The following is a 14,882-nucleotide window of genomic DNA, read 5'->3' on the forward strand; positions in this document are numbered from 1 at the left end:
AGTGGCGGCACCGAGGCCAGAATGGCTTGTGACATTCTTAAGCAGATGAGTGTATCTGTGAGAGCATTTCAGTTAGTGCAGCCAAGGCTTCAGAGACCCTTCAGGAGACTTCCTTTCACCTAACCCTGCTAGTGTCCAGTCTCTTACATATATTCTTCTAATCTATTTAACAGGCAACTGGATTACAACCAGATCAGCTGTATTGAAGATGGGGCATTTAGGGCTCTCCGGGACCTGGAGGTGCTGTAAGTACCGCTTATTTCTTACTCTTTTAACGGGAGCTTTGTGTCTGCGGAGTGCTAATGTGGATGCTTATCTGTTAGCTTGAAACCTTGTGTCAAAATGGTTTCCCAAAGAGAGTCCTTAAATAACTCACAGTGAATACAGAGAAGAGTTGAAATGTGTGCGTGCAAAACCTTGCATAGCATATCTATATGCTTAGGTAAAATTGTCTGATTTAAGAAGGACACTCAAATGTTCACACGTATTGTCTTTTAAGTGTTTCTCCTTATGATAAAATAGTCTCATACACAGGATTTGTGAGAATTCCCAGAATTGCTATATATTAAGATAACATCAGTTGCATAGGAAAAATTACAACAAAAAATAAACCTTAATAGCTGGTATGTTGGTATGTTTTAGTTGCTGTGCAATGGAAAGACATTTTCTCATTTTAAAATGTCATTTTAACTAGATAACTTACCATCTCTGTAAGGTTACTTTGAAATGTACTGTCTAAATTTAATAAGCAACCCACTAGGTCCATTTTAAAGTCTTCACTACTGACTTTGTAAAGCACTACACACAGATTTGAATTATAATTGGTATTTTCTGTCTTTCCTTGCTGTACAGACATGGCTGACAAAATTGGTTAGAGGTAACTGAGTAATCTCTACAGACCTTTGACACTGTAAAATAATTTTAATGGCATTGTTAATTATAATGAAAAATAATTTTAATGAAAACTAGAGTTACTAAAGCTGCTTAAGCCGCCTATACATTTCTGAAAAATTTCCCCAAAGATTCACCTTTCTAACTTTTTAAGTATACTTACAGATTTCTCCCCCCAATAAAATATATTTCTATGCTACAATTCTCCCCTGACTCAGTTTGTTCAGAAATCTGAAACTGAATTAAATGTGAAGAGGTTTTGAATTTTCAGTCCATGTGTTAAAAGTTATCCAGAAATCATGAAATCCTCCTGAGTTTATAAGTTGAGTTTGAAGAGCAGAATGTAATTCTGAAAAAAGTTGATTGTTTCAACTAGAATGGCTTATTTTTCCAATATTTTCTGTATGATTCTGGTTTTAATTGCAAGTAAATGAATCGAATTTCTCGGTGTGTCATGTGCTGCTAAGTTATTAATTATTTTTAAAGAATTATGTAAGAATGAGTTGATTGAGGTAAATTGCTCTGAGAGTATATACTGTTCTCTAACCACTTGAGAGATCACCTTTGTTTCTGTTGATAACAATCTAACTTATTCTAAAGGAAAAAAAAATCAAAGTGCTTGTCATACACATTGTAGTTATAAGACCACTTTTAAAATTGTGTTCCAGAGCCATTTTTAATATAGGAAGCTCACTAATGCTATTTCAGAGTGAGAATAATTGGGATACAACTATGATTTCATGATAGTGGTCTGACGTCAAAACCATAGTCAATGTCACTAAACTTTATATGTGAGGAGACTACCACAAGTGTTATTTAGTTGAACAGAGCAGATCAAGTCAAAGAATTTGTTATTACGTCAGTGCACCTAACTAAGAATATGAATGATACCAAACATTTAATGAAAAATTTGCTAAATGCTTTGAATGAATTAAATCCCGTAAAGTACTTTATCATTAACTAAAAGAACTTAAATACTTATTAGATATAGAATAACTAATATATGTTTAATATACTGAGGATGTATTGAGTGCTCCATATATATTGAGAGAGAGAGAGAGGAAGAGAGAGAAAGTTCCTGCTATGTGTCAAGCTCTGTGCTAGGCATTGAAAACACTTTACCCACAAATACAATAACTATTCATTTGCTTTTTTTGTTCTAAACTAGTATCATTGTTTTTAGGAGCAGGAAGTTCAAGAAAACACAGTCACCTCCTATTTTGTCAGGTTAGCAACATATCTAAAAGGTGACTTTTGCAAGACCCACTATCATGAAACACACCGAAGTGTGATAAACATCTCATGGTTCATGGAATTAAAATCAAAATCTAAAATGTTGGGAACTCTTTTGAGGACCTTAATAGATAGGTCTCAAAGAGTATCTAATGGACAGAGTTTGTTTGCTAAAGAAAAAGATTAAAATTAGCACAATACAAGAAAATGTGAATTTTTTTCAAAATAATTTTAATATTTTATATTAAATATAAAGTCAAGTAGACATTCTTTTAATATATATTAATTTTTTAAATGCTCATAATTTATGCAGCCTTTAGAGAAATTAATTAATGAAGAATTTAAGGCTAAATTGGCTAGAGCGCTGGAAAGACTGAATTTGTTAAGCCATAATCTCTTGTCAAGTAAATCAAAGGTTCACCCATTATAAATGTCTGGTCTGGGGCTTTTTTAATATAGAGTTACCATTTTTTATATAGAGTTCCAGAAAGAAATTTACCTGTTTTGCTTATTTTTATCATCCATGACTCTTTAAGATATATCTTTTTATTATGAGGAAATAATGAAAGAGCATTAATTTGCACATCATCTTAAATTTTGGATTTCTAGTGTTTTAGATTTTTAAAAATTTTGATTCCGTGAATCATGTGTGAATGTATGAATATACTGAGGCCAAACAGGAGAAGATGGGGGTAATCATACTGAGCCATTGATGGAAATTTGTTAGATTAAAATATATATTAAGGGAGAGAATGAATAAAGTTCAAGAAGGAAAAGCCAAAGTAGATGAAAGCAAGGAGGCAGTTTATCGCTTGCATGTAAAACGAACTGACTTTTTGTGGAATTCTCATTGATAGGATTTAGAATTAACTTTATTTTCTTAATAAGAAGATGCTGTCTCAAAAATAACATTGGAAACTAAATGTAGATCAATATTTTCTTTTTCTTTGGACACTAGATTCAGAAATGAAATACATCGCTTGAGTTGCCAGTTTTATATGGTTTATTTTTCTTTTCTATAGAATGGACATAATTGAATTGAATTGAAACATCGTGGTTCAAATCCATTCAATATCAGACTTTCTGCCAAATCCTATGCTTAGCACTAGGGAATAAGAAAGAATAAGTCAAGATCTAAGTCCAAGAGGGCCTACATGATTACCAAGACTAACATTTCTTATTTACACACCAGGATGTCCTTTGTACAAGAATATATTCTCATTATATAGAGAAAATCTTGAGGTTGAACATAGAAATAGACTTCGATGCAGGAAAAAGTATTCACAAATAAAGAAGTACAGCATATAACTTCACATTGTTTCATAATAGGAATTGATCATGGCCATAACACATACATGTCATCATACCTAATCAACAATTATATTTATTGTTAATTTCAAAATAACTTAATTTCATTGGTTCCATATATTGTTCAGTTATCAGGTATTAATATCAATATTGCTTTGCCAGCATCAATACTGAATAAAAATAATGAGATAATTTATTTTTTTAGTTGCATTAAACAAATTAACATTTGGAGAAAAGTCTTCAAATTGATAGCCACTGGCTTCGGCATGCAATGATAACTCTTTTGTGTGGAATTATAAGAAACTTTAGTTCAAAATTAACGCATGTCTGCCTAGTGTGAATTGCTTAAAAAAAAAAAAAGTTGTCCCCAAAATCACATTTCAGTATGCTGTGTACTCTGAAGATTTAAGCCATAGAAAATCAGCATAAATTTTGAGGGTAGGAAAAGGGGTCATTTAAAGCAAAGCCCTTTGAGAAGTGAAACCTTTTAGTTCAGACATCAGGATATGTTTTAATGGTGCTTGAAAAAAAATCTCATTTCCCTCGAGTACAGGAAAATACTAGAGGCTTTCAGATAACATGAGCCGACCAATTCAGTGCTTTATAGATCCTTCTTTCAGTGGGGTTTTTTCTGTATGACTTAGTTCAGATCATTTGCATTAGTTCTTATATCATTCAATACATTGCTAAACTGGATAGTAAAGAGAGTCAGTGCATGTTCTAGATCCGTAGCTGCCGTGCCCTGCTTTACTGAGAAGTTTAAGTAAATCCCTCTACCCCTGAACACCCCATATCCCACCATTGATTACCATAGCCACCAGCTGGCCTAAAGTGGCCTCAGTGTATCTTGCTTAGCCCAAACAGACGTGGCCCGTGGACTCTGAAATATTTGAGTTAGTTGCCAGTATTTAAAAATTAGGAAGATTGATCTAAAAACTTCCATTTTTAGTTTCTCTTGAGAAAATCAGATTGTTTGGCAGCTTTCCATTACAGCAGAGCAGCAGTCCATCAGAGCTGAATATTAGTTGCTACGACAGAGAATGTCATCACTATCACCAAGGTCCTCTTTGTCCCCAGGGATCGGTCTGCTCTTCCCCGTCTCTCTTCCCCATTTTATTTCTTTACAAGCAGCCTGCTTCTCTCATGTATGTTTCCCGCATGGCCTCTGTAGGCAAGTGAATGTGCAACCTCTGATTCAAACCCTTCTCGAATATCAAACATCATCCACCTGTACCAAGATCCATCTTTCCTGCCTTCTTCAACAACTGCCCTGTTTAGTCATCACCCTACTGTACCTTCCGTATACTGGAATCATTTGTCATCTCCACACTCTGCTCACCCATTCCTGGGATAACTGTCTTTCTCACTGTCTTGTCACAATCAGACTTCTCCAAATGGAGACAAAAAGATATCTCTCTTCTAAATCTTACTAACTCTTAAGTTTTTGTAATTTGTGTAATTCATCTCCGCAGTTGGGCTGTATGCTATTTTAGGACAAGATTTATGCCTGACTTATTTTTAGAAATTCCATGTTGCCATAAAAATAAGAGCCATTCAGGACATATTTGATGAATGAATGAGTAGTAGTCGTAGTAGAAATAGTAGTAATAATACAACTAACAATGCTTGTGTTAGAGGGAAATTAGGAAAAATTTGGACCAAGTAAGAATTATACTTCTTTTCACCGTATCTCCCTTGACCACCCATCTTCTTGACCCTAGCTTCAAGAAACCATGATCACTACACAGCACTAAACAAAGAACAGGATAGTGGCTGCAACTAAAAACCGCTAGAATATATTAAGCTTTTACTATATTGCTACAGCATGTCACTTCTTTCCTACTCAATGCAAGTACCAAATATAGATATTGTTCTTCCTACTCAAATTTCAACAGCGGCTGCTGTCCACAGTAAAGAACAATTAACAGGACTCTGTTCCAGGACCTGAAAGTACTGATTCTGTGCCATTGCTATGAGATTTCAATTGGAGAATTCAAATGGGTTCATTTACTCGTGGACACTAATTATACATAATACCCTTAAAGGAAATATAACTGATCAATTTTTCCAACTGTGACTATCTCACGTTCATTTCTTAACCAGTATCGTAAATCGACATGTATGTACACAGTGCATAAAGCTACATGGTCAAAGATACTATGATTCAAGTCACAAATTAGTAATAAATATTTGATGAATGCATAGTAATATGTTAAAGTATGAAATTTATTTATCGTCTTGTGTATAATACAGTTCATTCTTGATGCCATCTTTACCAGGTAATCGTTCTGCATAAACATAATCACAAGAGGTTTTTTTCTATGTTAACATATGGAGTGATCAATAAATTTTCATATCTAAAATTTCTAACCTTTTTTTATTCTACAGCACTCTCAACAATAACAACATTACTAGACTTTCTGTGGCAAGTTTCAACCATATGCCTAAACTTAGGACTTTGTAAGTAGCCACAATGTATATATAAAGTCAATTTAATCAATTAATGATTCCCCTTAAGTACTGTTTTTAGTAAGTAAAGAATATGACCACTAGATCATCATGGGGTAGACAAGGGAAACACCACTTTTTAAAAAGTTCTGGATATGATATTTGAATAAATGAACTATTATTCTGAAAACTTGAAAGCTTCCTTTTAAATGATGTGTGTTATGGGAAGTTTGGGGGAGGGAGAAAAACATTTACTTTGAGTTTTTGTGGAGATCACATTTCATTAAAAAATGGAAGACTCCTTGATTGGCTGTCAGAAATGATAAATGGTAAATCTTTATGATTTTATTACTGTATGGCAAGCAATCCTAATAAAGCTAAACTGGCTCTCCAACATTCTTTGTGACGTAAAATTACAGCATCACCCTTTAGTGCTTCTATAATCAAGGTTGTGTCAGCATTTATATTTTAAAATATCTTTTCAGGAGTTACAGATGGACATTAAAATATTTTAGATGGATAAAAATGATTCTCTAATAAAAGTGTTTGATACAGCTATTTTTTTCTCTTAGAGGAAAATTAATCCTCAAAGCCCAGGGTGGGGTATTTAGTTACAGCATTTTCAGAGATAAATCGCATTTGAACTGGGTTTCAGAATCACCTTGACCTAAAAATATATATTATATACAACATGTGAGAAATGGTGAGAAACAAAACCAAGCATTGGACTTTTTGAAAAAATATGTGTTTTTAAGTAAATATGTTTTGATAGGGTTTTCAAAATATTTTTGTTTTACAATAGTTTATAACTGAGAACATTACATTTATTTTCTCTCTTTAATCAAAAATCAGTTGAATTACCACTTTTTAATGAATTAGATAATACCAATACTAATGTCATTTTTTCCTCACTAAAACTGAGCTCTTCATGGGATATAATTTCCTTGGAATATAATTTAGCAAAATAAAATCATTCTAAAAGTAAGCAGGCATAACTAAGTTTTGTTTTCTTGGGGCTATCAGATTGAGACTAACTGGCAAAATGAAGAGCCCGGTTCACTCAAACTATATTTAATGAAGTTGGTTTCTCATTAGTTTTAGCTAAGTTTTTAAAAACAAATTGGTCAAGCTTTCAATCTTTGAAAAACTAAAGCCACAAAGACTGTAAAAAGATCTATCATCTCCAGTTTTTACGTATAGTGAGTCTTATTTTCTTGTAGAAATCCACTACAGTTTGTCTTACTAATCAGGTTTTTAAATTTTTATATTCTTTTCTCATTTCAAATGTGTGCACATCTAATTGAATCGTCGTAATGTACTTGGTTTCCCTGGAAATATTTAGAGAGCAATGATGTGGAATGTGCCTTGTGGCTTCCAAAAGATGCCACTTTGACCTCCAAGCAAACTTCACCAGAGGTCACCCAGCCTTCCCCAAAATGTACCTTTCTGTCCTGTGGCATGCTGTCTAGTTTGGATGCAAGACAGTCTATTCCATACCTCCAGGCTCAAGGAGAATGTAAAACAGTCGTCTGACTTTAAATTCCCTTGGTTTGGTTGTTTCATTATTCTGTATTATCATTGCTACTTAAAAATTCCATTTTTATGGTCCAATTAGCTTTCTGGACTGAGTTCCATGTTTTAATATCCATTACTGTTATTGGGTTATAATCGAGCACATCAGCTAAAAAGGGCTAAAATGGTATTACCGTGGCATAGATGATTCTGGGAATGAAGCTTTGATTTATAGCTTTGGATGTCCTTTTCTTTAGTTTGAGAAAACATAAAAGCCAGTTTGAAGTCGTTTACCTAATTTAGTGGATACGTTTGTCTGATATTTTATTAATGGAGAAGTGCTATTTACCACTTGGAAGGGATCCATGATCAGGTGTGGATCCCAGCCAGCGTGGAGGGGGCTGGCATAATTCCTTCACTCCCAGCCATTTATGTCTTTTAATTTCAGTTCCTGCTCTTTGAGGCTATGTCCCCAAGAGCCAAAAGCAGCTAATCCCTTTTACTGCGATTAAACAAAAAGAAGGAAATCAGAATAGGGATGCGAAAAGAAGTGGTTTATATTGAATTATTATTCTGTCGGATTCAGCAAAAAATGAAAGTGACCTGCTAAAAAAGTTTTGCCAGCAGTTTCTACAGAGGCTAATAATGACAAGACTAACTGGTATTTCAAACTGGGAGCCACAACATTTCTTAACATGCCTCCTACCCCTGCCTGAGCCCAGACCTCCCCATTCCTCCACCCCGCCCCCACTGGCTGCCAGTATGTTGGGACTGCAGAGCAATTTGCTTTGGACTTCTTTGTGTCTCTTTGTCCCTTTGAATAGGCGTAGGCAAAAGATTTTCATGGTCATGTTCAAGCTTCTGTATACTTGCTTAGCTCAGAGGTAGATGAAGAGGGACTTGAGTCTGTGGTTATAAACCAGTTTAATTTTTAGGAAAATAATTAGATTGGCATTTATTAAGCTTTAACCTATTTATAGGTAGAGACGAAGTTATATGTTATTATGAATGAATTTTCCAAGTTTTGAAATGACTCTTCTCTGTTTTCTTGCTTTAAACTTCTTGGCTCTCATTTAGTCGACTCCATTCGAACAACCTGTATTGTGACTGCCACCTGGCCTGGCTCTCGGACTGGCTACGCCAAAGGCCTCGGGTGGGCCTCTACACTCAGTGTATGGGGCCATCCCACCTAAGGGGCCATAACGTAGCTGAGGTTCAAAAACGAGAATTTGTCTGCAGTGGTAAGGGAGAAAGAACCTTTCTGTTTTCATATTCCCGTATGCCGTGATGTAAGGAACTGTGTAAGGTGCATGCTTCAGAGGTTTCACTGTTCCTCACTAATGTGCGGTTGTGCACTAATCACTCTGTGGAAATCCTCTGTGTTAGGGATGATGTCATAGACATTGACATGATGTCTAAGACATTCGTGCATGGTTGGCAATTACTGATTACTTTCACCTAAGTTATGATGAAGGACTTTTCAGTTTTCAGTCCAAGGGAAGGATAAGAAATTCCTAATTACAGTTCTATTTGCTACTCATGATTTTCCCTTTAAGTAAGAATTTATTTCTGTTTTGGTATTAACAATTGGAAAAATGACGAACTAATCTTGGATCCCGGCTGGGAAATTGCAAAAGTAACAGAACTGTAGTTGCAAAGTGACAAAATACTTTTCATGTGATGCAGTCCTACCTAAAAGAGATAAATGACTAACTTCAGTAACAAAAATCTGAAAACCAAAGTAAGACACCGGTTATGTAAAGTATCAATAGGTGACATTCAGTTAGTTCTTTCTATGTGCTTAAGCATCAGTCTAAGTATTTCACAAATATTTACCTCATTTTTACCTCCCTCATAACATCTGTCGAGAAATGTAACATTATATTAGAGTTTAAAATGCTGAGAAAAAGAAATGGTAAGTAACCTTGTCGAAGGTTATAGAGTTAAGTTCAAGGATCTCAACCTAGACAGTCTGATTCCCAATCCATATAAATTATTTCTGCTTCAGAAGTGTCTGTTCAAAATAACAATAAAACAAAAATTTAAAATATTTATAATGCATCATAAATAGCAGTTTCCTAAAGGAAGAGTGAGAAGACATACTAGTTCAGGATTCTATTTTATTGCTGTCCTTTAGACCTTTTTATGTATTTTCTCATGCTTTTTGTAACCCAAACAAAATTTTCTTATAATGTCATGGAATGTGCTCAGTAGGTCTGATTGCTTTATAAAAAATTAAATAAGGAAATGACTAACAATTCGTTACTAACCACTTTTTCTCTTTTCACTTTTTTCCTTCCTGTTTTCTAGATGAGGAAGAAGGCAAGTTCATGTTTCTTGTTTAGACTGAGACTGTTTTTGTAAAGTGTGAGAACTTGTTGAGAGGGACCTGGTTAGTAATTAGCCTGCAGCCTCTTCCCCGGGTATCACCACCACTCGGGCCCTTTCTCTGCAGGGCAGAGAGGTCTGGCCCTGCTGCAGGGACAAACCCAGCGTTTGCAGATGCCTATTTGGTACAAAATGCCTGACAGTCTGTTGTTCACCATTTGAACAGTAAAATTTCAATATTGGGTAGTAAAATATATACCTCTGGGTAACTACTTAGCCTAAAATTTTAAGCCATACAAAGTCAAAAAAGGAATCATCTAGATTACAACTAACAGAATCACCTGATACAAGTTATTACAACTTCAAAAAAAGCGGTAATTTTGAACCTACCCAGAAATCAAACTTAGCATCATCTATTTCCCCCATACTTATTGGCACATGATTACTTATTTAGACAGTTATGTCTACCAAGAGGGAAGTTTTACTGTTTTCCTTTCCTTCTTTGAGTTAAAGTAAATTCAATAAAGACCACGCTCTATCTAAGCTTATTAGAAATGAAATATAGATTAGTCTGAAGTTGCTGCTTTTTTTGGAACTCGTAATAAATTTGAATAGAATTCTAGTTTCAAATCAGAATTTAACCTCTCTCACAAATCTTTCAAATTTTAAAAGTTATCATTTTTGTAATTAGTTTTAAAAATCTCATTTGCTTTATCGGTACTGACCCCAAAACATAAATGCATGCTTCCTAAAATATATTGTAGAAAAATAGTATCATTTTATAATCAGGTATTTAGAGAAATGCATTTCTGTTTAATAACGTGCTTTGTTATTTGAGCTAAGTTTGTGTGTTTCACAATGATGAGATTCAGGAGGAAAAACTATAACTTCCGTTTGTTTCTTTTTCAGGTCACCAGTCATTTATGGCGCCGTCTTGCAGTGTTTTGCATTGTCCAGCTGCTTGTACCTGTAGCAACAATATTGTAGACTGCCGTGGGAAAGGTCTCACTGAGATCCCCACAAATCTGCCAGAGACTATCACGGAAATGTATGTTCCCTGAATTCCCTCATACCCCGCCCCCCACCTCCCCAGTAACCCAAGCCATGACTTTCTTTTGGAGATTCTGGGTTTATCAAAGGCCAATCTGATCCATTAGCTTAGACAAATGTTCCTTTCAGAATTGTATTGACCTTTACTCTGTTTAATTAAATATCTTGTTGAAGTGGCTAGGATTTTTCTTTCTTTTTTTTTTCAACACAGGTAGAATTAAAAGGAATGCATTTCAAGGAAAAATAATACTTTCCTTTTTCTTCAGAAGGTGTTATTAGGCTCTTTAGGAAAAATAAGAGTATGAGTACCTCATTTATCCAATTGGTTCTGGAGATCTGCTTCTACCCATTTCTAGCTTGGAGTGGTGGAAAATAAAAGAAAAACCCAGCTGGGGTAATAAATCATAGAAACAAGATAACTAGATGATGTCTGCCTTCTCAAGACAACACGTTTTAAAACAGTTTCACTGTTTTGTTTGAACTGTTGTATAGTCCACCACAAAGGATAAAAAAGGCAATATTATCAAGTCAAAATGTATAAGATTTTTAAATTAGTGAGCATTTTAGCTTATTTGAGCCAATGGCTACCTCCATCAAAAATTAAATTCCCTCAACAAAATATTTCATACCTATTTTGTATGCAGCTGCTGGATTCATTTCTGTGTCCTTGCCAAATATAAGTCATGTGGCTAAAACAAGGTCACATAAGATGTAAAGTGGACTACTTTTACCATCTTGGGAAGTAAGCATTAGGAAAAATCTTTACCTTAATATCTATTCACTAAGAAAGCGCCTCTTAACCACCCAGCCTGCCATATATTGTTTTAGAAGTTAATTCTAAATTTGAATTAAATAAATATTTTGGGACATATTTGGTTGAAATAATAAAATAGGATCAACTTCTTTTGATAGGCCTGCATAGTAGGCACCAAAAAAATTAAGTTCTTTTCAAGAACTACTCATTTTTTTCGACTGTTAATTGCCCGAATTTATCTTATATGAGAATAATCTTAATTCATAAGACCTACTAACATTATTTTAAAGTATTTAATATGTGCTTAAAAGTGTACTTAGAGAGATGCAGTGCTTGACACAGACAAAGACTATATGTATGCACATAATCATATTATTCTCATCAAATTTTTAAATGATGAAACACTACCTTGGCCATAAAAGACATTTGTATTTTTTAGCTGAACCTTGAAAGAAGAATGATATATGGCTTGGGAAGAGGCAAGAGACATTCTGCAAAAGAGAAACACTGGGGACAAAGGGCAGAGGTGGCAGTGAGCATTTTGTTTTAGGGATTGCACAGTTGAGCCTAATTAGAGTAAGAGGTGCATGTTGAGGCATCATAGAAAATAATGCTTCAAAAACGACATCTCCATCTAATTCTAAAGCCACAGATTACATAAGGCCTCTCATCTTAGAAGATGTAATATATGATGTAGTAGATAGTAGAAAGACATAGTAACTGTTCACACAGAGAAATAGTATATCCATCTCTCCAGGCACAAGCGTTTATTAAGTAAACACTTATTATTACATAAAGGCAGCATGAATTCTCCACAGATCTCCATAAAGTGACATGCAAGTTTAAAGCTATAAAATGAGGTACAAAGTAATACACATTGTAAGAGAGGAAAAAATAAAGTTCAAGGTTTTTATTTTTTTCATTAATTTGTAATGGAGTATAGCTGCTTTACAATGTTGTGTTAGTTTCTGCTGTACAGCAAAGTGAATCAGTTATACGTATATATATATCCACTCTTTTTTTAGATTTCCTTCCCATTTAGGTCACCACAGATCATTGAGTAGGGTTCCCTGTGCTAAACAGTAGGTTCTCATTAGTTACCTATTTTATACATAGTAGTGTATATATGTCAATCCCAATCTCCCAATTCGTCCCACCTCCCCCTTTCCCCCTTGGTAACCGTAAGTTTGTTCTCTACATCGGTGACTCTATTTCTGCTTTGCCTATCAAATTACCAATGGCAATTTTTACAGAATTAGAACAAAAAATTTTACAATTTTTATGGAAACACAAAAGACCCCGAATAGCCAAAGCAGTCTTGAGAAAGAAAAACAGAGCTGGAGGAATCTGGCTCCCTGACTTCAGACTATACTACAAAGCTACAGTAACCAAGACAGTATGGTACTGGCACAAAAACAGAAATATAGATCAATGGAACAGGATAGAAAGCCCAGAGATAAACCCATGCACCTATGGTCTCCTAACCTATGACAAAGGAGGCAAGAATATACAATGGAGAAAAGACGGTCTCTTCAATAAGTGGTGCTGGGAAAACTGGACAGCTACATGTAAAAGAATGAAATTAGAACACTCCCTAACACCAGACACAAAAATAAACTCAAAATGGATTAAAGACCTAAATGTAAGTAAGTTCAAGGTATTTATTACAGAGGGCGTAAAGTGGAGAACAGGTTACAGTAGTTAACTAGAGTCAGAAAGCTTTAGTTAGAACTTGAAGTCTACCTATCATTTACTAACTGTGAGACCATATGCAAGTTACTTATCCTCTATGGGATTATCTCCTCATCTGAACTAACTGTCGTCAGTTTGTAGTGAAAGAATTAACACATGTAGAGCTTCATGTACTTAGACGATAGTAATCATTGAATGATACCTCGATCTCAAGCCTCCATGTAGGAGGTAACGTGCGCGGTAGGCCTTGAAGGATAATTAGTGAATGGAACTGCAAAGATGAGAAAAGAGCTTTCAGAAGTAATGAACCTTATGAGCATAGGCAATAAGAATGGAAATCCAAGATACTGCCAAACAGGAACTCAATTTGATTGGTATTTGGTACCTGAGAGAGTTAAGGAAACAAAGTTGGAAAGGTAGGTTGGAGCTAATTCATGGAGGACTTTGATAGTATAAGGATCTAAATCTTTCTTTGGAATGCATTTGAACACAGGAGTTTGAATCTCTAGGAAGAATTAATCTGACAGCTGTGCACCAGTGGTTTGGCAAAAGGAGAGAAAACCAGGCTTAAGGCTTCTCAGGAGACTATTATGTTGATCGAGGGGCAATGTCATGAGAGCAGGAGCTAGTGAGTAATAATAGGAATGATGATGTGGAAGCAGCTATGATAGCTAATACAAAAGCAGAATTAATAGGATTTGGCCTTTGATGAGATGAGAAAAAGGACTCAAAGATGATGCCAAAATTTCAAGTATGAGGGCTGGGGAGATGGTGGTTATGGCATTGTGTATAAGAAGCTGAGGAGCAGGACCAAAACTAGGAAGGAAGATGATGGTGAGCAAAATTTGTGAGATACTGAAGTTCCAATAAGATATTTAGAGACACTAAAATAATACAGACTATGATAATTTGGAGCAAGACAGGATTTGAGGCAAAGATTTTGGAGTAATTAATATTATAAAAAAAAAAAAACCGAGTAGATGTTTAACGCCATCAAATGGCCAATGGAAAGGAGAAAAAGAGAAGAGAAACCCGAGGGAACTAAACAAAAACAGCAGAGGGCCACAATAGGTAAGGGAGGAAGGAGCTTCTAGGAAAAATGATCCTCAGAGTCAGATAACTCCGGGCGATGAACCAAGAGGAGATCTGAGAACAGGTCTTTGAATTTGACCAGCATATTGTTCTTGAAGGGTTCAAGATAGAGTGATAGGTAAGTAAGTCGCTCTTCAGAGTGTTAAGAAAGGTCAGAGGTGATGAATATTGGAGAGAGCAGATATGGAGTAGTTTGAAGAGTTTAGCTGAGAAAGGATTTTTTAAAGAAGACAATTGCAATGATAAAGGACAGATGGGTTTATTTTAAGGTGCAGAAACCTGCAGTCATTAGAAAGTCAGAGAGGAAGAATAGGTTTAGAGAGACATGAGAGTGTGAGAGTTAGATAAGATATGTGTGGAAGCAAGATTGTTCTGGGCCCAGGAGGGGATTGATCAAATCCTGATGATAGAAAAGGAGACAAAAATGCTATTGCTGGTTGACAAAAGAGGAGTGAGTTGTAGACATAACAGACTGAAAGGAATATGAAACATTTCAATTGGTTTATCTCATGTAGTCTATTTTATTTTTTGTCATAGAGCTTTTCTTACATTTTGTATGCTCTATAGATTTTGT

General features: G+C 35.1%; 1 protein-coding gene across 2 annotated transcripts in view; it reads left to right on the forward strand.

Moving 5' to 3' along the window:
- Positions 1-14,882, forward strand: part of SLIT2 (slit guidance ligand 2) — a 380,303-nt gene that overhangs the window by 248,629 nt on the left and 116,792 nt on the right. For both annotated transcript variants that reach the window (XM_061192132.1, XM_061192133.1), the window contains exons 6-9: positions 174-245; positions 5,821-5,892; positions 8,470-8,633; positions 10,630-10,768. In XM_061192132.1, coding sequence (XP_061048115.1) covers positions 174-245; positions 5,821-5,892; positions 8,470-8,633; positions 10,630-10,768 — 447 coding nt within the window. The remainder of the gene's footprint in view (positions 1-173; positions 246-5,820; positions 5,893-8,469; positions 8,634-10,629; positions 10,769-14,882) is intronic.

The sequence above is a fragment of the Eubalaena glacialis genome, chromosome 5 (genome assembly GCF_028564815.1).
Source record: "Eubalaena glacialis isolate mEubGla1 chromosome 5, mEubGla1.1.hap2.+ XY, whole genome shotgun sequence".
In the NCBI taxonomy this organism is placed as follows: Eukaryota; Metazoa; Chordata; class Mammalia; order Artiodactyla; family Balaenidae; genus Eubalaena; species Eubalaena glacialis.